Here is a 25,175-nt window from a genome sequence, read left to right as displayed (position 1 = left end):
GCCCTCGGGCTGAGTTGAAACCCCCCAACTGACCCCCGCCCCCAAAAAAAACAAAATGAACACATTTTTATGTGTTTTTCAATAATGAAAATAGCACTTTGTAATCTCTACTTTCACAACATACAGTAAGGACATAAAGTTAAAAAAAATTGTACTTCATGAGTTGATGCTTCAATTTAATTCATTGTGCTCCTCCTGGTGTGCCCGCTTTGGCCACTAGGGGACAGTATAATGTAGTCATGCAGACAAACGAAGAATAGTTTCACAACTAAAGTGAGTAAGCTGTTTTAATATAAATTGTCTTTTGTCCCAAAAGTTAATTTATTCCAAAAAATGGCTGGAGCTGAAGCTTTCATGCCCAAAGGTTGTGTCGTTCTGTACATGCGGACATGGGTGGGCCGCGTCGCCTTCCCATCTGAAGGCCTTTCTCTGACGAGCAGCATTCCTTAGTCATGAGGTTCGAAAGCCCGGTCAGCGCACAACCAGAAGACGAGCCGCTCGCGCCCGTGACGCCGCTAGCGAGCGGCGGGAAATCCACACGGCGATGATATGATTCGTTTCCTCTCAGAGGTGACCTCAACCTGTTGCAAAAACGCAATTGTTCCTGTGTAAATGAAGAAAAAAAAATCTCAAAATGGCTTTTATTGTTCCTGTGCAGATGCAAATTTTAATTTTTTTTTTAATGCTTCCTGTTCCATTGCTAACTTGTAAAAAGTTGAATACTTGAGGTTATTTTCCCGTCAACGCAACGAAAACCTCTCGTAGTGTCTTTTTCTCCTCCATTGATGTACAGCCATGACTGTGAATGAGTAATGACGGCGTGCAGATGTTAGCTTGCCACGTTCTGGGGAAGCCGGTGCTGCTCGCGGTCATTTATTTAATTTTTTTGTCTCGCTCATTCCCCTCCTCCTCCTCCTCCTCCTCCACTTTTGCAAACAAACAAGCTTTAAGTGGGTCCCCAGAGAAGACAAGCTCTCACACTCCCGTTCGCCCGTGTTTGTACTTTTGACTCACCGGCGGGCGGGGGACGGCCAAATGAAGCTAAACCAATGCTAATAACAGGAAGAAGTCTTTTAACGTCCTGTGTCAGGCCCGTCTAATCTACAGGCCGGTGACTCTGTGTAACATCACACATTCCACGCCACGTTAACACAAGAGCTGCTGTCATGGTGAGGGAGATCATGAGCGGGAAATCCTCCAGGCCCGACCAGACGGGACTTAAAATCATCAAGGAAGTAGTTCCAAAACCGCTGCAATGGGTTTGAGCCACACTGTAAGTCCAGCCTACTGCTCATTGTTGACAAATCGAGGCAGTGAACGTCAATCCATGGATGAAAACGGCTCACTGTGATTCGTTTAACAGCTGATTTAGGCAGGAAACTAGTTGGGACTAAAATAATTGCACCCGCTCAGCCAGACATTCTGGAGGTGATTTTCTGGAGTAGGTTATTTTTCTGATAGTCCGTGCCGCAGGTTTGAGGCTAGTGTAACAAGACAGACAGTTTAGGCAGCTAACTAGATGGGCTGCAATTAAGTGGACTCTCAATCTCACCATCACACGTACGTGAAATCCTTAATGATCCAAAATCAATATATCATGCCCGTCTTGGTGTTTATGCGATGATTACAATAACTCGCCTTTTGAACCATGCATGAAGCTCATTTCTCAGCAACTTTTTGCTGATGCGGTTAAATGTGCAGTTCTCCTCTAACTAGCTTCGGCAGGACATATGAAATATGTGCCGGATTCATCTTTTCTTAAAACGAGGCATCAAATATTCATCTGCTGCTGAACTGCTCAATGAAAAATGGACCATTAATCATCCACCCGACTGCACGTCGGCCTCGTCGAATGCGGAGAGTCGAGAATTTGCGCTAATGTTATCGTAATGATGGGATGAAATGACAAGACGGGCATGATAAATTGATTTGCGGATGTCACAGAGGTTGTTTTGTTGACTTCAGAACTTCAGTGGCAGATTAAGTCAGTCCCAACCCGTTTTCTGCCTAAACGATCTGCTGTACGAGTCCCAATAAGCCCCCCCCCCCATCAGCTGGTCTGGCTGCCTCTGCTTGTTTGTCAACAGTAATCACAAGGCTAGACGCAGTTTGTTTTTTTTATCTCAAGGCCTCAGACCCGTCTCGATTGCTTTTCTTAGTAGTGCTGCCCGTCTCTCCAACAGATGCACATGCATCAGCAGCTTGTTCATGGCCTCGGCGTATTCTTTTTGAGTGCTTTCTCATTTTGCGCGCCTCCTGACTCAACGGGGAGACACTGGCGCTCCTGAGTAAGCATTCTTGAGCGCCCCTGCGGGCTTCAGCCTACACACTTTGCAGCTTTTTTGGCCGTCGCGTGTCCTTCCCGCGTCCTGCATTTCTTCTTCGGCTGCCTTTCGCCTTCACTCGCGTCTTGTTTGGGAGTCCTCCTCGCTTGTTATCCGGCCACGAGAAAACCAATTACCTTTCCGAGGACGGACGTTTTACAGATTGATTCTTCTTCGACTGACTCCTGGCTGTTTATTTTCCCATCCGGCCAATCGTTGACACTTTTGTTGCCTTTTCTTGCTTTTGTAATGTGCCAGGTGACATTTTGGTCGGAGTACAAGTCAGATTCTCATGCCGTGTCATTTTGAAGTAGAAGTCGCGTTGGGACCCAAAACGGGTGGCGGAGTCATCTTTTATCGCGTGTTGCACTTCTGAAGGCCCCGCGTTGTCGTTAAGCATGATTTACGACACGCACCTTGACTCATCATTCTGGCTACTTCCTGTTTCATTAGAATCACCCCCTACCCCCCCACGCTTCCCGTCCTTGTGCCCTTTTTCATCCACGCTGAGTCACGATGCGACCATTCGTGGCCGTCTGTCCCTGAGGGAGGTGAGAAGGGGGTGGGGCCATGTGAACCACGCTTTGAGAAAAGCCGACCTGACCTCAAGGGAGGTCAATGTTTCAATCCAAAAGAATTTGTACAGAGCAGATGACAAAATGCAGTAGGCAGAATTTGCACTTGTCAAATAATTAATGATTTTATATATTTAAATTTTTTTTTTGTATTTTATCAGAATATATCTTTTTATTTATAAACCTGTAATTGTTTTTTTTTTTATTAATCTCATTATTTTTTGTTTGTTGTGTACCCTAGTCAGCATTTTAATGATGACTTAATTTCCAACCATTAGCTAAAGCCGCGCAACGAAACACATGCTGCTTCACCATCCACCGCGATGCAGTACGAGTCGCTTTTTGTATGCAAATGGTGCTTGTCAAACACGGTTTCTTTGTTGTTATTTGGCATTGTCGCCTGCGGTGTGTGAGCAGGTTAATGCTATGTAATTGGGGCACGTTGTCTGGTGGGGACTTCTTTTTTTTTTTTTCCAGTGCACCTCCCATGGAGCTTTTTGTGTGTGTGTGTGCTAGCAGATAAGCTTTTGGAGAACGCTTGAGAGAATTCACCACAGAGCTTTGTTGCGCTGTGAGCAAGTTGGGGTGTGCGTGCGTGTGGGGGTGTGTCTGTGTGTGTGTGCGCGCGTGTGCACGTGTGCGTGCTTCTCGGTGCCGAAAATTGCTTTTTGCTTCGTGTTTGTCAGCGGCATGAAAAGATTGTGTCTCTTTGTCGCCAACATCCTACAGGTGACACTCAAGTGGGAGCAAAAAGCCTCGATAATGATGCTGCCGTCTAACAAAAACGGCCAAATAATAATTGGATCGCTTTTTACATGGTCGGATTTGAAAGCATCCGAATCCAAAGTCGTCTTTGACAGTTTGGAGGATCTTTTGTGAGCAGCTCCTTTCTGTGGCTCAGATCAGCACTGGTGAAGCTATGACTTTTTGTTTCCTAGGGGGGGTGCAAGGTCCGCAAAGCAAAAAAAAAAAACAACTAAATATTCTTCCGAAAACGCCCTATGGGGCAAATGTGGGGGGAAAAAAACTACCCGGAAAAATGCCCAACAGTCATTTAATTATCTGGCCTGGCTCCCAGGTGGCCCACGCATATTTAAGAGGGGGGCGGTGGGGGCCGTGCCCCTGCGCCACCCGCCTTCCTCCGCCAGTGCAGCTCAGACTGAGAGAGTTTGAATTGCGTGTGAGAGAGGCTGTTCCTGTGTTTGTGTAAGCGTGTCTGCTCGTAAGCATTTGGTTTGGTAGAAGCTTTGTATGCAGTGATGGAGCAAAAGCGATGTATTGCTTCGGTTCTTAAATATTTGAAGACTGTGCTGGTGGTGGGCGGGGCATTTTGGGGAGGGTGGGGTTGAGCCCCCCCCCCAATAACGGAATCATCCAAATGGTCCCGTTCTTGGCCCGGTCTCAGTGGCCGCTCCGCCGCCCTCCCCTCTTTTGCGTGCCAAATCCGCATCAACTCGCCGGCGATGATGACCCGGCCTAAAGGGTCGGCCGGCCGGCACACGGGCCAGCGGTCATTCTTTTGCTTGGTCGTAGGAAGGTTGAATCTGCCGGTGGAAAATGACAGCATCCGAGCTCTCGCGCCATGTTGACAGAAAAACAACTGGACAGGAAACGTTAGCCTGAAAAACAGCCTTAATGTGCATGCCAGGCCAGTAGGTGGCGATGTAGTCACGGTGAATTTCGTGTACGCGCGATGAGCACAAATGTAAATTTCATTTTTACAGCCTAGCGTTTTCCAAAGCGTTTTATTAGATCAAATGTATTGTTTAAATTGTTTCTTTAAAAAAGTCTACTTTTCCATTGTTTGTTGTTTCATTCTCCAAAAGCTGCATTTTCATGTAAACAAGCCCCCAAAACATTTCGCAAGGCGCCACGTGGCAGCTCGCCCGGGCCACCTGCGCCTCCATGCCGCTGACAAGAAGGCAACATATGCCCGAGCGCATTTCCGCCTCCCGCCCGAGCGCAGCCTGCCGTTTACGCCCGTTCTGTCGGCACGCTCCCTCCCGCTGACTCGACTTGGGCTCTCGCTGGCACGGGATTGAATCACATGCTCCATATGAATTGGGTCATATAGTAGGCGGTGCGGGCACTCGCATCCATATGTTCCTGCATCTTTCATGAGCCTTGCCGTTCGTGCCTGAGCTCCATGCTGAAATCTTCCAGCCTCTGCATTGACACCCCCCCCCCCCCTTCCTTCTCTTGTTAATTGGAAAGGGCAGCTAGCGAGCTAGCGAGCAGGGACGGCGCGCCCGCAGGGGGGGCGTCGCACAGAAGCTGGTGGTGGGAACCAGGAAGTGACAAGGCCAAAAGGGGGGAATACCCCCGAGACGTTTGGTTCATCTGGCGGCAGACTGGAAAGTTTTGCACTCTCACTGCAGATAACGAGCAGCAAAAATGAAATGACTCATCTTTTTCGCCGACAACCCGGAAGAAATGTTCAATGGGATGCTTCTTGGCTACCTGCGAGCATATTTTGCTGCATCAAGAAGCCTTCCAGCTGTCGGTTTGGTTATTCTTCGTATTAGATTTAATATGAGGGTTTTTTTTTGTTGTTGTTGTGAAAATATAATTTGTATGTATACCTGCATGTTATTGCATTAATAATGCAACATACATTTTAATCTGTGAAAAGCTTAATTCTAAAAATGCTCAGATACTCACAACGCTCTGTGTTTTATTCAGTTTATCACCAAGCACCACAGTGTCACGTCAAATTTTTTTTTCAGGGTGTGGGGGAGGGAATTCTACACGTCTTCCCTCAGCGAGATTTACTGGCAGCTGGGGGCCGTCCTAATGTCTTGACGGCGTAACGTGACGCCGCTCCTTTTCGTCTGCTCAGACTCGCCGGCGCAGCCGTAGCGGCAATGCCCGATGCGTGCCGGGAGCGGTCGCGTGTCATCGCAGGGCCCAAAGTCACGCCGGCCGTTGTTTATGCCTCCCCACACCGCATGCACTTGACTTTATAGCGCTGCCTTGTTGTGTATTTATAGTGGAGTGCAAGTTGGCGTTGACTCGCAACACCACAGGTAGCCTCTTGTGCTTTTTTGCTGCAGGAAAGGAAAGCAATCTCCATTGCATGTGAAAAAAGAAGATTCAGCAAAAGGTCGCTTATTTTAGGTGCGCAGCATTTGTCGCTGATTCATCCCAGGACGTCAGGTTGCCATGGCGACGCGCACCATCTGCGCCTGCTACGTTAGCATGAGATAGCGAAGGCGCGGAGGCCCCTTCCACGCCTTATATAGGCATTGTTCTTTGCTCGCCACTGAGCTGCTGCCAAACGCACACACCAGCGCGACTGTAGGCAAAAGGAGGCAGACGTGGGAAATGGAAGATATTCATTCAATAAAATGTAAAGAATTTAAATCTCTGGTCCAATTTATTGTTGCAATTTAATACTCATTGTGTTGCTCCGTCTGTTGCGCACTTGGCCACCTGGGGGCAGTATAATGCAGACAGAAATGCATGGCAGTAATATTAGTCGTCATATGCCGTGGTTACATTTCACCGCTATTGGCGCTACTCCTTAGCCTGTCTATGGCATTTTGCATGGTGTCTTAGCATTAAGCTAGCAGTAGGCAAAGTTATTTTTGTCTACGGAACTCCAGTTTGCAGCTGCCTAAAAAATATTCAGAAACATCGACAATCGAAAGCGCAGTAACGTCCCGCTGTGCTTAATTGCCAGTGAATGCGCCACTGTCCAGTTAGAGATGGAAATTGATTGATGTACAGGATATTTATTTTTAAAAACTCCACATCGGTAGGCAAGCGATGCGATCAATGATCATCAATAACTCCTCCAGGGCATTATTGAAGTATCTCACTCACTCGCTTTATGCTCCTGTTTGCACACGTGTGTGTGTGTTTGTGTGTGTGTGTGACCCAGTGACCTGCACCTCTAGACACACGACTTCCTGTGACCTCATCGAGTTACTTATTGATTTTATACGCTTGTCGTAATTTGATACGATTGTGTTTCAATGTGCTCTTAGCTGTGCGTTTATTCTTAACATTCGTTCATTGGTTAGTCATTTTTTGAATCCCAATTTGTGAAGGTCTAATATTTTTCATTGATCGATGCAGCTCTAAAAGAGAGGCCTGTCCCAACATTTTTTACCTTTTTCCAAACGGAACCGTAAACATGCACTCTCATTTGCCTCCAAAATGAATTTCACGCGCATGCAAATGTCCGTAGCGTCTGCGAGGTCGAATATTCATGAGGCAAAGCATCATGGGAATTGAAAGTCTTTGTGCGCTTTGACATCAAAGGACATCTCTTGACTTAGTAGCGCGCACACGCGCGTGTGTGCGTGAGCATGTTTGTCACCTGGCAGGTCAAAAAGGTGCTGGAACAGGAAATGAAGCACGGTCGCTTCCTGTATGTGCTTCTCACGCTCCCACCCTGCTTACTTTCCCCCAATTTGTCTTCTGCGTTTCTCAGAGAAGAAGCTTTGATTTAGTTTTTGGAGAAGGTTGGCAGCCGCTACAAAGCTTTTGCTGGTTCCTCTTCCTCTTTTTTTTTTTTCCATTTAATGACAGCGCCACTTCTTCCAAAGTCTGCAACTGAACTTTTTCATCTTTGGTAGGCCAATTTCACACATGGTGCAAGGGGCGGGGTCAAGCAGGGGCCATCTTTGACCCAGCTGACACTTGCCAAGTATATGACAAGCTCTTAGGTTTGCTTGTGGGAGATTCCTTTTTTTTCAAAAATTTTTTTAAGCCTTTCCTCCATGCATGCATGCATGTGTGTATTTTGGACGGCTGCTATGCGAGGCGTCCCCTTTTTAAAAGTCTCGATTTCTATCTAATGGAAAAACATGTAAATATTCACTATACGTCGCTGGCAACGAGAGATGGACACATTTGCATGATTTATTTATTTATTTTTTTCATGGATTGATTTGATGGAAGTTTCAGATTGAAGCGAGTGGCAATATTCCAAATGCTTTTTGTCTGATTGATTAATTAGTTAAGTGAAGCCGTGGCTTGTCAAGGTGCATTATGGGAGGGAAGACGCGTTGGCGCGTTGCCTCCGGACAACTTCCGTAGCCTTCCTTGTTAATCAAACCCCCCCGAAAAAAACGTGACACATTACATTGAGGTCATGTCATCTCATCTCGTCGTCGAAACAATTTTGTCTGACCTGCGATTAGGCTAGCATTCAGCTCATTTGTGCAACTTGGTCCTGACCGGAGTTCATGTGCGGATATTTCGTTACAGCCACAGAGTTTTATGTCTTTTCATGATCAGACACTGCATTTTGCCCACTTATTTCTTCAAATAATGCGTTTGTGTCTCCCCAGCATGTGGAAGGGCCTCAACGTCAACTGCACGGACAGCTCGGGCTACACGCCGCTGCATCACGCCGCGCTCAACGGACACAGGTAACAACAAACGTCAACTTTGCGTGTGTGTGCGTTGTGACGTGCAGGGAAACGCAAGCAGGGGACAATTAGTTCCGCTTCTTGCTGCAGCGCGTGATTGATAAGCAGCAAGAATAAAAAGGGCAGGCGGCAGCGTTCGCATTCCAGTCACGTTGTCCCGCACAAGTAAACATTCTCGCTCAGCTGAGAGCGTTCACAAAAGGAAAGGCCGCCTTTTGTATCAAGACGTCCTTCAAGTCAACTTGTGCTACTCTCCTCGGTTGGTACAATTTATTTATTTTTTTTTTGAACATCCAGTGCTTCTCAACCAAAATGGCTCCCAGACTGACAGTGTTTTGTTTTTTTTCCCACTGACTTTTTTTTTTTGGGGTCCACTCACACGAGAAACATGTTGACCAAATTTTGTGTTGCTAAGCGGAACTCGCTTGGGGGGCAGAATTTCAAAAACAAACCAATCTGGCTGACTTCATGTGTGTTGTTGAGCTCGACTTCTTCAGGGTTGACTTCTGGATATGCCTGCGGAATTTCATTTTGCAAAGTGAAGCTAGATCTCTCCACCAAAATTAATTCAGATTTTTCTTTTCATGCATTGCTTCTCCAAACTTTTTTTGTGGGTGCGCTCACGACAGACATGTCGACCAAATTTCTTGTTGCTAGGTAAAAACCAGCTTCTGGTGCTCGATTTCCAAAAGGATTCTCTGGGGTGTGCAGTCGACCGCTTTGAAGTCAAATGTTGCTAATTGAAACTGGCTAATGTTCCGTCCTTCTAAACAACGTCTTGACAACACGCAGTCGCGGCGACGCGGATTAGCCGGCGAGCCAACATGCCGGATTCCCGGAGATGGAGGATTAGCAACGTGTTTTGGGGGCAATTATGCGGATTTCGGGCTGCAGATCAGCGGGCCAGAAGGGGGGAAAGGAAGCTGCTTACAAAAGAAAACTGGAAATATTCAATTAGTTTTATTTATTTATTTATTTATTTTAAGTCTCAGCGGTGCAAAGCGCCGTTCTGAATGATTGAAATTAGCAGCTCGTTAGTCGCCTCCTCCTCTCCGCTCGGCTTCCTCCGCTGACATTTGGAATGCAAATGAGGCGCCTCGGCTGGGGACTTCCTGTTGGGGAACGCCGACTGTTTGTGGTTAAATAGCCCCGGCGCTCGTTGATGTGATGACGCGCTCTTATCGAGTGGCGCTGTCGAGTAAACGCGACAAAAGTCAGCGTTATTAACTTTGCGGTCGCTGTCTTTCAGGGAGGTGGTGCTGAAGCTGCTCCACTTCGAGGCGGCGGCCAACGTGGCCGACAGCAAGGGCTGCGTCCCGCTGCACTTGGCCGCCTGGCGGGGCGACGTGGACATCGTGCGCATCCTCATCCGACACGGGCCCTCGCGCTGCCAAGTCAACCAGCAGGCGAGTGCAAGAAAAACAAACCTCAACTAGCAACGACGATAAACTGTCAAAGGAAAATAAATTGGCAACCGCTCGAGTCACTCGCTCGCTGTAACGATGATGTCATGATTAGAGGTGCAATTTGTAATAGGCAAAGCCGCCATGGAGCCGCTGAGGATGAGGCCGTCGACGGCGCTTCGTCCCGTGTGTCATTAGCGGAAGGCCGCTTCTCCTCAATGCAATCAGCGGCGGCGGCCGTGCGCTATCGGAAGGCTGTCTGCTGGAGCGTAATGGAAATAAATGTCCTGCGCGGCCAACATGGAGCGGCAGGACTTTCCTTTGTCTCCGACGTCTTGGCCTCTTCCGCGCGGTAGAGCCCAATCGTCCCCGATCGTCTCCGACACGCAAAATACGAAATGCAAATGTGGCTCGCGGGAGGCGGCGCGTTGTCGCAACAAGGAGCCAATCGGGATGCAGCAAAATTGTCTTGAGGCGCGCTTAATTGGAGGAGCAACTTTGAATTTGTCTTTAGTTAACTAATCACAAACGGCGAGCATCCATTTTTGTGTCTTCTTTCTTTTCGGCAACGAGAATACTTTAACTGTCGGCCGCTTGCACTTGCAGTCATTTTTAAATAACTTAAATAAATAAAATTGAAAATAAAATCTCTTGACAGCTTGCACGCAGTCTAACATCCAAATCAAAGCTCCCTCAATGTTTGCAGGTGGCCAATGCCGTGAGTTCGCCGCCGCCGCCACGCTTGATAATGGATTGACTAATGCCGTCGTTATCGCCTCGAAATACGTTGCATCCATTATGTTTTTTTTTGTTTTGTTTTTTATTGTCTCGCCGCCACTCTCACATAATGCACTCCTAATTATACTGGTTTGTCGCACAGACTGCATCCCGTGATGGATGACGCCGTGTCCGCCGCCGCTCCGACACTCCATTACGCTTTGAGAAAAGGCGCTATGTCACAGCGGAGTTCTTAAAACCATATTACGCTTCGTAAACGCTGATCAATCGACACTGGAAGCCACCACTTGAACAAACGGGGCAGTTGCATTCAAAGCAGGAAAAATGTGGGACGTTTAGGTCTCATTTAAATGCATGCAACATCCACATCAGGTGTGCCGCCGGAAGCTTATCATCATTATATGAGAAAAACTGTAAAAAATGTAAGCTTGGAAAAAGAAAAATCCACGGGTGTCTCGACTGTAGTTTGAAGTTGTAATATCATCAATCTCCACTAGATGGCAGCCATGTCTAAGCTGCTCTCACACTGGCTCATAAAGGGCGCTATATTACGATGCGAATTTGCCCAATATATCAGAAATAAAATATCGAGAGCATTTTTTTCATATTTAAAATCGACTTATGCATTTCTATGTGGCCTCACGTGAAGCACTGACGAAACATTCAAACCGCCCTCCACCCCCAACCAGCATTAAAATTTCCCATCGCTGCTTTAAAGGATTAGCCAAATTGTCCAATTTTGCCGCACGGTAGAGCGTGATTTCATCTGCACGAATATTCTAGCAAAATAAGATGAAATATGAGCAAGAGATGTCGGTGCAGTAAATAGACTTAATACCTCCGTGTCGGTGTCACTCCAAACTCCCCCGTGGGGCCTGACATTAATATGTACATCACATGTCTGCGCTATGGCTGGCAGCCGATCAATTTTTAACGCCGTTGTGGCGTTTAATCCCCACGGGGTCGCATTTTCTTCACTCGTTTCTCTCCGCCCCTCCAACCCCCATCCCCCCCCTCCCCCCCGAGGGGGAACAAGCATTGCTGGCGTTGTGAGCCCCGCAGGGAACAAAAAACAACCCGGCCGAGTTCAAAATGGCATGAGAAGCGCAAACATGCCCATTGGTGGTAGATTCTGTTCAAAACCACATCTTGCATTCTGGATCCATGAATCAAAGTCCAACATTGTCGTTTTGCTTTGTTGCGCATATTTGACGTGACTTTCTTTGAAGTTCTTCTTTTTCTCTTCCCATCGCATCCGATCCAGAATCACGAGCGGGAGACGGCGCTGCACTGCGCGGCGCAGTACGGCCACTCGGAGGTGGTGTCGGTGCTGCTCCAGGAGCTGACGGACCCCACCATGAGGAACAGCCGGCAGGAGACCCCCTTGGACCTGGCGGCGCTCTACGGACGCCTGCAGGTCATTGGCTAAGGTTTTCAGGTTGCCGTTATCGCCCACGGCCTTCCGGAGCCGAGCGACAAGCAACTCAGAAGGGGGCGTGTCTCATATGTCTCCCGAAAGGCCTCCTGCAATCAACAACAGCGCAGAAATATCACCCTTGGTAGAACAAAGCGTCCTCCTTTACACCAAAAGGAGGCTCCAAATGTGCACGTTGTAATACTAGCACACTTGTGTCATTCTCACACTCCCGCTTCCTTGATGCGTTGCGACCACACAGCCGCCATGAATCATTGAAGACCGAGGCGGCGTTGCACGAGGATGAATGAAAATGTTGCCGCGGCGGCGAGGTCAAAAGTTGAGCCCAGCGCCGTCACGGTGTCTCCTCTGTCCGCAGGTGGTGTGCATGCTGGTGAGCGCTCACCCCAACCTGATGGGCGTGCGCGGCCGCCAACACACGCCGCTCCACCTGGCCGCGCGCAACGGACACCGCAGCACAGCGCAGACGTTGCTGGAGGCCGGCATGGACGTCAACTGCGTGGTAAGGCGGCCAAGTGGGTGCAAAAGCATTTTTGAGAACGTGCGGAAAAGCAGGAGCAGGAAGATGATGATTTATTTTTTCCCGCCTGCTCTAATTGGTGCTATGTTGTTCTTTTTTTTTTTTTGCCCCTCCCCTTCAATCTGTGTTATTGTTATTACATAACTGGTCCCGTGTGAAAGGACGTGCAGCTCCTGAGGCGTGCCACGTTTCTTAGTGCTTCCCTCGCTCTGAAACAGTTTTTCTTTTTTTTTTATTTCCATAAATGTATTTTGCACATTTGAATTTTATTTATTTAAAATCCAGTTTTTGGGTCTTATTCAGACAAAGGGTCCACAATGGCCTGCGGTACATAGAACGCAATTCAAGAGAAAATAGTTACATTTGTAATGTTTGTTTTTTTTTTTAAATAACATTTGACATTAAGTATTGTCATCCTATTTGTTTTTCACAGAGGATAAAGAATATATTAAGAATATAATATTAAGAATTTAATATTGTTGGACTACAGATGATGATGCGCCGTTTGAATTCAAATTTCTTTTGCTAGAATGTTTCTAATCTGTCTCATAGATGCTAACCATTTGGCTAGCCGGGCTCACTCAGCATATGACTCGTTTTTTTTTTTTATGATAATGACTCTTAAGGGTATTACCTATGCGTTATGTACATATTTTCGGTAAGTGGTCACTCTGGCTTCAAACTTCTGCGGAAGTTGTGCTTCTATTTGGCTCAAATGCAGGCCACTATGATGTAACCGCATAAATTGTCACTGGTGGGAAGTCGGTGTGTGTGTGTGTGTGTGTGTGTGTGTGTGTGTGTAGGTCCGTAATTGGAGTCAAGCCATAAAGGTCTGCTTGCTTGAGTGTGCATGAATAATTTATGGCAGCAGCACACTAGTCACTTTCTCCTTCGCCACTTCCTCACTCTCGCTTGTGCATGTTAACGAGGGGAAACCCCAGTTAGGTGGCATGGGGGCGGGGTTTACCTGTTCATGAGTGGGCACTCAACACACACGCTCACACACACACCACCACTCCTAATAAAGTGCGCAGTTGCCGCCTTTCAATTCCCGGAAACTGAGTGTCGCCTTTCCTTGTGTCCTCTTGACAGCGTCTCCATGGAAATGGGAAAGGAAGTTCTTCGCCATAAGGGGTGGGGGGGGCGAAAGGGGGTCGTGAAGTGCGTGACTTCCTTTGCTGCCTTCACTTGCATGTGGGGCTGCAGTGCTTCAGTTGACTTCGGATTGGAGACTTCCTCCTGAACAAGAAAAATGTAACTGTGCGTTTTCCCGCTGGGACTTCCTTCAGGCTTCTGATTGGATAAAATCTGCTCACATTTGACTCTTGAGTTTGCTTTCCACGTGTTGCGTCATTGCTGAATTGTTTCCTGCAGAAGCTCTGCTCCTGTCCACTTTATGGCTTCAAAGCGGATCAAACGTGAATTTCTCAGCCTTAGTTCACATTTTCAACGCACACGCTCTCTTTTCCAGACGGAGAATGGCAGCGCCCTCCACGAGGCCGCCCTCTTCGGGAAGATGGACGTCGTCCGCCTTCTGCTCGACTCAGGTGGGACTCGCAATCAGTCGGGAAAAGTTGAAAAAGGGTTTGATATTGGAGTGGAGGCTTTGATGGCGCTTCACCTTTGCCCTTTTTCCCGTTTCCTGGAGCCTCCTGCGGAATGAACGACATTGTGTTGCCGGGCAACAGGCCAGGCATTGTCGCATATGTGCTCGCTAACCTGGGAACTACAAATAGGCAGTTTTTAGCTTTTATTCTGGGCAAGATGCTTTCTTAAAAATAAATATTCATATTCTCCAAAAACTGTCACAATCATATCTCAACTTTTCTTTCTTTTAGCCTGATGCAACCGAATTAATTGCAAATTATTTTGCCGGCCTTCAGTTTTGACACATTATTGTTTGTGTGTGCGCGTGTGTGTTTGTTTCAGGGATTGACGCAAATCTGCGAGATAGCCAGGGGAGAACGGCTTTAGACATCCTCCGAGAACATCCTGCGGTCAAATCTCAGCAGATCACGGCTCTCATCCAGGGTACCGTGCGCTCAAACACTCACGCACATGCCATCAGATGCACAAGCACGCACTGAAAAACACAATTTCCTTTGCATACACTTGCACGCGCTTACAGCATACACACACCCAGCTTCCCATATGTGTGCACAAACCACTTCACTCACACGCCTTCCTGCACACACACACACACACCTTCCTAAACTTCCACACCCAAAGAAGGTTGGCTTGCGCTCTGAAGCTATTTGGCGCATCCTATTTTCCAATTTCTTTGATTTTTAAGACACACTCAAACGTTTTTTTTTACCATCTGCTACGTTTTCGCTCAAACTGCTCGCTTGGAATGAAAAGGAAGCACATGACAAATGTGAACACGTGCGCGAGGTGGCTGGCACTATAAAGTCTCCGAATTTCTTTTTATTTTGGTAACACGCTCCCTTAAAATGACATCTGCTGCCTTTTGGCATTTGTTTTGAGAAAAGGCCCCAAAATGGTCGCCACTGTGCATTCTTGTGTGTGACTGTGCGATTTCAAGACACAGCTGTGAGTGAGTGAAAAGATCAGCTGCACGCCATTTCCTGTTGGCGAGCTCGGAATAGACTCGCCATTGACGGCTAATTCGATTCCTGGCCGCAATTAACCTTCAGCGTCGCATCAATGGAGTCGTTCGTCATCCTTCTTCTCTTTCTCTGTGCGCACGTGTGCGTGTAGAATATGTGACGGACGAAATGGAGCGCCGCAGCATGGTGGAGGAGCCCGTCCGCAAGTGTCCCGTCCCCGCGCCTCGAACGTCCATCTCGTCGCCCTCGGCCTCGCCCTCCCTCAGGCACAAGAGTGAGTATACCGCTCGCTCGTAAACTCCAGTGGTGCACTAGTAACATCGCTAAGCCTCAACTGGTGTCACACACTAATAACCTCCTGGATGAGGAGCCGCTAAAGTCTCACGAGTCATTTTTGCTCTGCCGTGACGTTGTTGACGTACGAGTACGCCGACATTGTCGGGCATGAGCGGAACGTTGGAGTGCAAAAAAAAAATAATAAAAACTTTACTAGTGCAAGCTTGTCCTTCCACCACTCCTAACCTAAGACTAGTATGCAAAGTTTTTTATTCCGTACCTTACGGCCCAGCTTAAGGGGCATATACTAGAGCACTTCTTACTCTTAAGGCAACTGAGCGTTCCATTATTTTTTCTACTATGCTACGAGTACATGGACCTGAAGTCCAGATGGTTTTGCACGCCCTCAGCAACGCAGCGTCCAAGCTGACTGTTTTCCAATCCACTGCTGCCCCCTGTAGTCTGAGCGTGACATTACATCATGGCCGACATCCTCGCCATGTCAGCACAACGCCTAATTGGTTCATTACCGGTTGGATGCCTTCAAGGGAAGCGACAGACAAATTGCACCTGAACGCATCAGCATTGAAAAAAAAAGAATAAAAAAAGCATACTGGGGGACTTATGCTGTTAATGACCTCCACCAAGGTTGTTTTTTCCCTCTCATATTTTGTGGGAGCCATTCAGCTTTATGTCACCTCAAGATTGAAAGTCTGAAAGTTTTGTTGACAAGATCAAGTGGAAATAGTAAAGTGCTGTACATGCGAGTGAGCGTCTTTTGCTAAAAATCGGTCACTGCAGAAGGAAGCAGTCCGCCACAAAGTTAAGAATAGGTTTTCTTTTTCTATTGCTTAGTCAGCTCATCGTATTTCTTTCTTTATTGCATCCCTCGCGATATTTCCAAGTATTCCCATATTCATCTCTGTCTTTTTAGACGAGGCGGTGACCAGCGAGCTGTCCAAGTTGCTTCACGAGATCAAAAAGTGCCGCGACCGCGACTACTCCTTCGAGGAGCTGTGTCACACCATCTCCTCGCACTCCGTTGACAGCTTCGGCAGCGGGCGGCTATCGGACGAAGAGCGAGCCGACGCGCCCAACGGCACCCTGACGCGCACTGCCAAGGTAGAACACCCTCATTAATATGCGCAAAATTAAGTTGACATCCCGTCGGACATCTAGACAAAATTCCGTGCAAATTTCTGTTAGCTTTTCTATGAACTTTCTCACTTTGTTAGCATTAAGCTATTGTACAATTTAGTGTTTAAATATATGTACAATGTTTCATGCCGTTGTTTTTTGCCGAGCGTGAGAACACGTGCAAAGAAATACTTATCCATAGGTTTGAGTCTTTTACACTTTGCTTGTGCTTGTTCACTTTTACCAAGAGGGGGCACTGTCTGACAGATCAGTCTACAACCACACATGCATGTACGCGCACACGCACGCCGCTTCACTCACTTCATCATCTCCTCAGCGCACGGCGTGCGTGTGCGTGAGTTTGAGCCCCTCCAGGCAGGCGTGTCGACGGGTGACTGTCATGAATAAAACATGCTCACTGGATTGCAACACGCAGTGCAGGAATGTTGCCATGGTAGCCATTTTGTGTGTGTGTGTGTTTTTCGCATTTTATGCGACCTATGTAATGTGCTATGTCGCCGCACTCAATGACAGTCAATCGCGTCGCAGAGGTCTCAGTGCATCCGAGCCCCGAGAGGACCCCCGGGAAAGGACACTGCACCAAATCTATGGAAAAGAAGAGCACACTCACTGTTCGAGGGATGTTCGTGTCACATTATGTGCTTGTAGTTTGCGCTGCGTCGTACTCAGAGTTGTTACTAATATTTTAACCACCTTCGTGAGCTACAAAAGTCGGGCAAAATATCCGAACCGGCTCTCAAGATGACGCACTTGGACTGCAGCCACAATTAAGAGATGAAAGCAGTGACTGAGGGGCACTCGCAAATAAAATCATGACACACTTCCTCTTTATTTGCCAGCCTGGCGTCTTGAGACTTTTTTGTGGTCTACCAAATTTCATGTTGCTCCGCGAAACTGTGTGTGATTAGCTAGCTTTTGATTGTTAACGTGGCGCACGTCTGTGCAGCGGCCGACCCCGCCCGTTGCCGTGGCCTCCGAGGAAGAGGACGCCGACGACCAGGCGGACAGGAGTTGCGGCCCCGCCGGATTCTGGGAGGTGTTGACCCCCTGCAACGGCTGCCGCAACCTGAGCTTCTCCAACCTGTCTCAGGTAAACAGAAACGCATCACTGTCGACACACATTATTATTATGCTTGGCAGTGGGGAAAAACTGCACTGTGCTTTTTTAAAATATTTTTATTTTTTTTTTTATATGCACCGGTTGCCTTGGGAACGCACGCAAGAAGCCGACATTGAATTTTATCTGTTTCCTAGAGAATAATATGCTTCCAACGCCTCAAAAAAAGAGTTTCTCTCCTCTGACGTGAGCATGATGTGATGCCATCTTGATTTTCTTTTTTAAATGAAGCACTTTGTGATTGTTTTACTTATCAACATGAATTTTTTTTTTATCTTTAGTATGAGTAGACTTGGTCTAAAAAGTCTCAACAACGCATGTCTGAAAACTCGCATTAAATCTGCCATGCGGGTTCGAAGCAGCTCATTTTCCGTTTGTCCGTGAAGACAGACTTTTCATTATTATATAACAAAGATGGATGTCATTTTGTTTGGATTACCGCGTGCGCACATTCAGGTGAGTAGGAGACGTAAGGACACCTGCTCACATCTGTTGTTGATGCGTCATCGTAATCAAAGTGATTTATTATCCCACGCGAGCTGTGAGCTGCACTGAGTTGTTGCTGTGGTGTTTATCTTCAGGGATCAATAAAGTTTTATTTCCTTTCCAGATTTTTATTTTTTTTTTAACGCAGTATACGTTGACAGGACACTTTATTAGGGACACCTGGAAGATGAATTACCTCCGTAAGGTTTTATAGTAGAGCTTTATGCCCTTTATTGGGCACCCACTACGCGTCATACATTCCACTACAATACAATAAAAGACACGATTTACAGATTTAGTTGAGCTTTCTTGTAGCTTTCAGCTTGTTGGGACTGTCGGCAAAACGTTTCCGCATCTCACTCGGTGCCTCTTTAGCCAAGCTTGCGGCACATTTCTATTGCATCCTTAAGAGCTGAAAACCGATAACGCTTCATTGAGAAAATCCAGAATGTGCGTTTTCAGAGAAACGGGTGCATCCTCACATGCTTAAAAATGCAGGCGACTTTTCCTTGACAAGTCGTTGCTGATTGGCGATGGCGTCGTGCTGTCGTCTCGATGAGAAGCGCCATTGTCCCGTGTGGTGTCTCCATCCAAGGAAATGCCAGCACATTACAGCCTCCATTCATATCTGATGGCCTATGAACTTGGCCCAAGGGGGGCAGGGGGGGGGCCAACGTGGCTTCAAGTGTTTCTCGCATTCTACATCTCAGACACGCGCACACACGTCAGCGTCCTTTAATCAGCAGTCGTGCGGCATCCGCATGTGAGCTGCAAATTAGCGTCCAGATGAGGCTTCTTGTTTGTCCGCCGGCTTCCTGTGCAGCCGGGACACAAGTTGCTCTGTCTACTATCTCTCGGCTCAGATGGGTGGGGGGCGGGGGGGTTGTTGAGGGTGGGAGGGGTCGTTGCTAATGAATGACTTGCAGCCGCCGAGCGTCTTTCTCCCACTGGCGCCCTGGCCGCTCATCTTCATCCAAACCTGCGTTCGCCGCCGAGTCGGGAAGCGCTCAAACTTTTCCGTCTGTGTCCTTCCTGTCCGAACGTGTGAGAGGAAATCCCAGCGCCATACTCCCACTTCCTGGTTTTTTACTCTTCCTGCTTTTCTCCTCGGGACGCGGCGTTAACTTTGTAAGTTATCCATTTGTTCTTTGTACTCGATTTGTGTACCGTGCGTGCATTTGTGTATTTTGTGTGGCACAGTATAACTTTCCTGAATGAGTCCACACGGATTGTTTTTGGATGGCAGGCCCAGTGCAGTGTGGGTAATGTAGTGCGGCACTCCGGTACAGCCGTACCACAAATGTGTGTCGTCTTGCCTGGAGAGTGCAAGTCAAACTTGTTTTACTTGACATAAATAGAATGTCAAGAAAAGAAAAGAGTTTTGCTTCATTTCCATGCACATTGCGCTGTTCCTTCTGGTGCGCACGCCTCGGCCACCTGGGGGCAGTATAATGCAAGCATGTATATGATTCCTCAGTCCGCCTCAGTAATTTTGTCGTTCTTTGCAGAGGATAAAGAATGTCTATCTCAAATATGCTATGCCTAAAAGTTTATAAAACCATCAATGGCGTTTCCCCCTGATGTGTTTTAGCGTTAAGATGGCAAAATTCAAGGCAAAGTTATATCCGCGTAATTGTCTTTGTGTTCTGCTTAGTTTGACAGTAAAAAACTTTTTTTGTTGTTGTTGCTGAGGATAGCGTAGCTGTGAGATGTCTGATGGAGCGCTGATGGACTTGGGTGTTCCTCGGTCCACGCGTCACTCTCACATGATTGAATCCACATTGATGGATGACCCAGTGCACGCTGGGTGGTGCGCCTCAAATAGTTTGTCGCTGAGCTCGGTGTGGCAGGGTGCAATAATGGAGAAGAATGCGTCGGCAACGCCGGCAGAGAATTCAATCAGGACGGGTCGCGGGAGGGCGTCACCTGTGCGATGACGACGGAGCGGCGGTGTTTTGCCAAAGAGACTCCATGTTGTGTCTGGGGACGGTCGCTCGTGTTGTTTGCGGAACGCGGCGGCCTCGCAGATGAGAGGCGTCGTTCCGAGCGGCCTTACTTTGGGGAGCAAACGCCGCTAAAAATCGCGGTCAAACTTATTTCTGACATTACGTTTTGTTAAAGTGATCCCTTTTTTAATTTCTTTTCTTATCATGGCTGCATTTTTATTTCTTAGTGTTTTTGACATCATCGTGTGAACATTCTATAAAGGTGGCTTTTAAAAATAAATGAAACATGTCATGTTTATAAGTCGTCGCATGAAATAATTATTATTAAATTGTTTTTAAGTACAGAATCGACTAAATCATAAAAACAATGTAAATATTGCGGGTTTGATTGAAATATTTTTTAAAAACTATTCTTGACATGATGAGAATATTGAGACTATTTTTTTTCAATTCAGGTTTGACAGAAATATTCCCAAAATGGTTTAAAAATAACGTAGACATAACCCACGTGTCCTGAAGAGAGGAAGTAACGCTTAAAAAGTTCCACTCATCTTTTCCCGACTGTTCGTGTCGCCTGCAGACAGAAGCCATTTTTATCTTCTCATTTTCTGGGCCACATTTGTCGCATTCTTCAGCGGTTACTTCCTTATTGAATCTTTTGTGTCATGTGATGAGCGGCTAGTTTATTATTATTTTTTTGCCTCTCTCAAGGATTCCAAGCGTTCGCGTGAGGCGCTCGCTTCGCCGTCGTTGGACGTGTTCCCGCCTGAGGACGAGGACAACCCGTACGAGTCGGTGACCACCGCCGTCACGCGCAAGCCCTGCTCGCTGGACGTGGGCCAGCGTCCCGACGTCTCGCCGCGGAACGGTAAGCTTGAATGTTTAATCGCTCCTTACTGCCCCCAGGTGGAGCGGGGTTGCAAAATCTTAATACGCTTCCTCCTGTCGCTCGACTTTCTTGCTGTTCCCACAGGTGGCAAAAGTACTCGCACTCTTAAGTAGAAGTGTGGAGAAAAAAAAAATCAAACTTCTCAACACACTTCAACAAAGTTTCTTGACACAAAATGGCGCCAAAGCTCCATATTGTCTCAAGTCCTCAATTCCCTCTGACATCGTTACTTGAATAGCAAAATGTCTCAAGATGGCGCCGCAGCACTATTATTGTCCAAGCAAAACTCCTCAACCAGAAAACTCAAAGTAAATCGTCGGACGTACGTTGTTACTTCCCGCCACTGCTTTTTGACGACACACCCGTAGGCTCGTTGCCGCGGCAACTGCGTCACCCTCTTGGTGAATCACCTGTATGTTTCCATGGCAACTGCAAGGCCATTGACAACCAGAGAGAGACATAAGCACATCAGCAAAAAAAAAAAAAAAGTGTCATTATGGTGGCGTGCGCTTTAGGAATCGTCACTCACCAAATGCCGCTAAGCCGCTCGTGGGTGCGCCCTCGCTCGCTTCTCACTCGCAGACTTTGCAAGGGCTTAACTTTGTTTCTGGTGGAGGAGAAATGTCGGATCTTTGCTCACTTGTCAGCCTAATTGGACGCGGTTGTCATTCCGTCTGGACGCATGCGGTGAGAGTCACTGCAAAAAAAAAAAGGAAAAAAAGTGACAATAACTGCCCGTGTTTTGAAATGGATCGGCTAATGCACGTTGACGTTCGGTTGACATGTCAGGATAGGGCGAGATATTCTTTTTTTTTTTTTTTTTATTTAATCAAAGCAAAGGCTGCCATTGGCGTGACACATTTATTTACTATTCTATTAATGTGGTGTATTTTTCTTTTTGTTGAGGTGGGGTAAAGTATCATGCACTCTATGCGTATTTTTAAATTTCATTTTTGAATGACTAAATCTGTGTTTGGAACACTTTGCTTTGCCACCTGTGCCTTGATGAATATTTCACCAAGCTGCGACTTCACAGTTTTGCTTCAGTCTTCATTTTTTCGCAGCGTGCGCACCGGGCTGCAGGGATTTGTCGTCTATTTTTTATTATTTTTTTTTTTTTGCAGTGTGTAAGAAGTACCAGCATGTGTACGCCTCAAAACAAGCTTGTCGTCATTGGAATCCAAATGGTGGCTGTCAATCATGCAACGCAACCTTTCTTATCTCATATGCCCTCTTGACAGCATGATAAATTCCACATTTGTTTGTTTCTCCAAAAGGATCCATTTTGAAATTGATAAGATTCCACATCATAATATCACGTTGGCAACAATTAGCGTACCGGTTTGCTCCAATGTCTGTTCATCAACGTGGAACCGCTCCGTCGCTTGCAGACTTCTTGATCGTGTTGAAAAATAACAATGACATTTTCCATGAAATCGAGATGGACTCAACTTCATCACATTATAACAAAAACTATTTTAGTCGTTCAACACACAAAAGCTGCACCCCGATTCTTTATTTGGTGCCAGCTCGGGTCGCCATGAGAACGCCGCACCTCGCGCAAATGTCCGCTGCACGTAGCCGCGGGCGGCGAAAAAGCTCGATGGTCATTGATGTTTGAAAGCGAGACGATCTTCAACCCGGACTGGCCGAAGCAATCGATCACGGGAGATTCGACTCATTGGCTCGTCGATGAGGCGCCGCTGTGAAGCTGTGTCATTCGTGGCGATGCCGTCTCCCGCGAGACGGACGCTACTCATCCCGCATCACTTATTCATCAGCAGCAGGCGCTTGTGATGCTATTTGTGGGATGTGCGCCGATTTCGCGCCGCGCGTGTTTGTTGATGAAGACAAATGCTTTCTCCGTCCCAAAGCAAAATCAGGCCACGTCAGCGCTTTTCCTTCGCCCAAAAAAAAAAAAAAAGGCTATGAACCCCCCTTCTGTTCCCCCGAAGAACACGAGGGAAATTAGCCGCGACGCTCGGCCTCAAACGTACAGTAGGAGTCGTTTTTCTTTTGTGTTTGGTGAAAAGACGCACTCGTTTGTACTCAGAATTTTTTAAATGTATTTTCAATTTTTAATTGAGCTGAGCTGAATATTGGCCTTTTGACTTTTTTTTGGAGTAGTGCACAATACAAACACACATCATTAAAAAGTAGACTCCAAAAAGCATGTCTTTCTCCCCTCGGCAAGGTCACTTGTCCCATGGAGCAAGCCAGGGGGGGCGCGGTGACCATGGCAACCACTCCACAGGCCCCACTCCAGACTGTTCGCCCCCCTCCCCCGACACGGCCTTGAAGAACATCGAAAGAGTCATCCGCCCACAGGTAACTCGTGCACAAACGCACACACACACCGTAATGTTCGTGGAAGTGACGGCTGCATTATTGAACATCGCAGCATCCTCCTACATGCAGCTGAGATGCACACACACACACACACGCTCTTTGTGTGTGTTTCATTCTCTCCATCTTGTGTTTGCGCGCGTCAGTGATTTATTGCATCCACCTCCCAACAACCATAGGAGAGCCTCTGAGCTCCCGATTTTTTATTGATTTATTTATTTTTTTAAAAGCAGGTAAGCGTCACCGCAAGGCCGGCAAAAATTTTGAATATATCAAATATCCATCAAAGGTGTCTAATTGCGGCTTTATCTCCGGCTCGATGGCGGCACTATTTCTGGTCTGTTAACAAACGCGGACGGGCTGCGGCTGCTGCCTGACGACATGTTGCGTTGCTAAAGGTGATCGGCATCCAGATATAATCCATGTCCTATTTTCTGGACCACAGTAGATTATTTACATTGCTGCTCTTGAATATTTCCCAAGAAGTGCGTGATTCTTCTTGGTGGAAAATGTAGATAAATAAAAAAAAAAAAAAAAAAAAAAAAAAGGGAAAAAGCTGCACTGGCACAAAATGCACCAAATGAGCAACACGTGCAGTAAATGTGAGATCACAGTTTACTAATGAACGTCTTCATTAATCACTTAGCTGCCGAGTGTGTGTGTGTGTGTGTGTGTGTGTGTGTGTGTGTGTTTTACTTTTCTCCTTCATCATCTGAGCTTCTTTTACGGCAACACTGGCCTCTGGAGTGTCACCACACACCACTTCCTGAATGTCTTTGTCAGCACTTTCTGCTCATTAACGCATGCACGCACACACACACACACACACCCACACCCCCACACACACACACACTGCTGGTCCATCTGAAGCTTTGGTGGTGACAACCTGAACTGGCGGCTGGCTAATGAGCATGTCGCAGTTGATTAATAAGTGGCATCAATTAGCAGTGTCGCACATGAACACGGCACGCACAAATGCATAGGCACGTACGAGTGTGTCTATTGTCTTTTTGTGTGTGTGGATATGCGTGTTTGTTGGTAATACAGTTTCAGTGTTGTATGCTCATTTGTGTGTGTTTGTTTCCATGCTCAGTCGTGTGAGTGTTTTTTTTTTTTTTTGTTTGTATGCTCGCATGTTTGTGTCTTATGATGTTTGTTCATGTGTGTATTTTTGTGTGTTTGCCTGCTCAGTTGTGAACTTGTCACCCAATACACAGATTGAGTGTTGCTCGCATGCTATCTATGTGTGCGTGCGCACGCGCGTGTGTGAGGAATGATTAACATATTTGAAGTTCTGGTGAGGAGCACATCGGTTGGAGTTTTGCTCCCTGTGGAGTTGAATATAAACGCCGAAATCAATCATGTTGCGTCTCCCTTCAGCCCAAACAGCGAACGTCTCTGTCGTCCTCTCTGGACGTCCAGCGGCCCGTCAACCACAGCTGCGAGCCCAGCGAGGTCAGCTCGTCCCTGGGCTACGCCAGCTTCAGCACCAGCCCCCCGGCGAGCCCCCCGCTCAGCCCCAACCAGGACCAGGACCAAAACTCAACCGGGTCTGACGACGACCGTCCCCTGGCAGGTAGGCTCCGCCGGAAATTATGCGGCTCCTTGGTGGAGGTAATAATGACTTTGCCTTTTCCTCATCTGTATCTTTTTTTTTTTCTCTCTGTTTTCTTTCCGTGCTGACCTGCTCTCACATTGCCACGGCAACCAGGATTCTTGTTGTCATGGCAAAGTGGCGGCCGTTGCGTTTGATGGACAGGCGCATAAAGACGCTCGCGTGTTTGTGTGTGCGGGTCAGAGGCCTTGCAAGATTTTGATGCGCTTGAATGAAACCCGCACACGAGTGCCGGCGATCATCCAGCTTGCTATTTTCGCTCATTATTGTTCTTTAAACATAAAGAGCTGTCAGCGATGAGCCGTATTGATCACGCGTTTGTCTTTGAGGGTTTTTAAATAGCACGCAGGAAGTGGCTGACGAGTAACGCGAGACGTCCCCGCGGGGCGGACTTTG

At 47.2% G+C, this 25,175-nt stretch overlaps 1 protein-coding gene across 4 annotated transcripts in view; it reads left to right on the top strand.

The window, feature by feature from the left end:
• anks1b (ankyrin repeat and sterile alpha motif domain containing 1B) overlaps window positions 1-25,175 on the top strand; it is a 48,001-nt gene that overhangs the window by 806 nt on the left and 22,020 nt on the right. For all 4 annotated transcript variants that reach the window (XM_088287511.1, XM_088287510.1, XM_088287513.1 and 1 more), the window contains exons 2-13: window positions 8,200-8,280; window positions 9,530-9,686; window positions 11,686-11,838; window positions 12,215-12,358; window positions 13,848-13,923; window positions 14,306-14,407; window positions 15,098-15,220; window positions 16,157-16,344; window positions 17,327-17,470; window positions 20,641-20,797; window positions 23,013-23,146; window positions 24,545-24,740. In XM_088287511.1, coding sequence (XP_088143637.1) covers window positions 8,200-8,280; window positions 9,530-9,686; window positions 11,686-11,838; window positions 12,215-12,358; window positions 13,848-13,923; window positions 14,306-14,407; window positions 15,098-15,220; window positions 16,157-16,344; window positions 17,327-17,470; window positions 20,641-20,797; window positions 23,013-23,146; window positions 24,545-24,740 — 1,655 coding nt within the window. The remainder of the gene's footprint in view (window positions 1-8,199; window positions 8,281-9,529; window positions 9,687-11,685; window positions 11,839-12,214; window positions 12,359-13,847; window positions 13,924-14,305; window positions 14,408-15,097; window positions 15,221-16,156; window positions 16,345-17,326; window positions 17,471-20,640; window positions 20,798-23,012; window positions 23,147-24,544; window positions 24,741-25,175) is intronic.

This window comes from Idiotropiscis lumnitzeri, chromosome 2 (assembly GCF_059441095.1).
Source record: "Idiotropiscis lumnitzeri isolate Australia: NSW breed Sydney's pygmy pipehorse chromosome 2, RoL_Ilum_1.0, whole genome shotgun sequence".
In the NCBI taxonomy this organism is placed as follows: domain Eukaryota; kingdom Metazoa; phylum Chordata; class Actinopteri; order Syngnathiformes; family Syngnathidae; genus Idiotropiscis; species Idiotropiscis lumnitzeri.
This window is presented reverse-complemented; position numbering and strand designations above follow the sequence as displayed.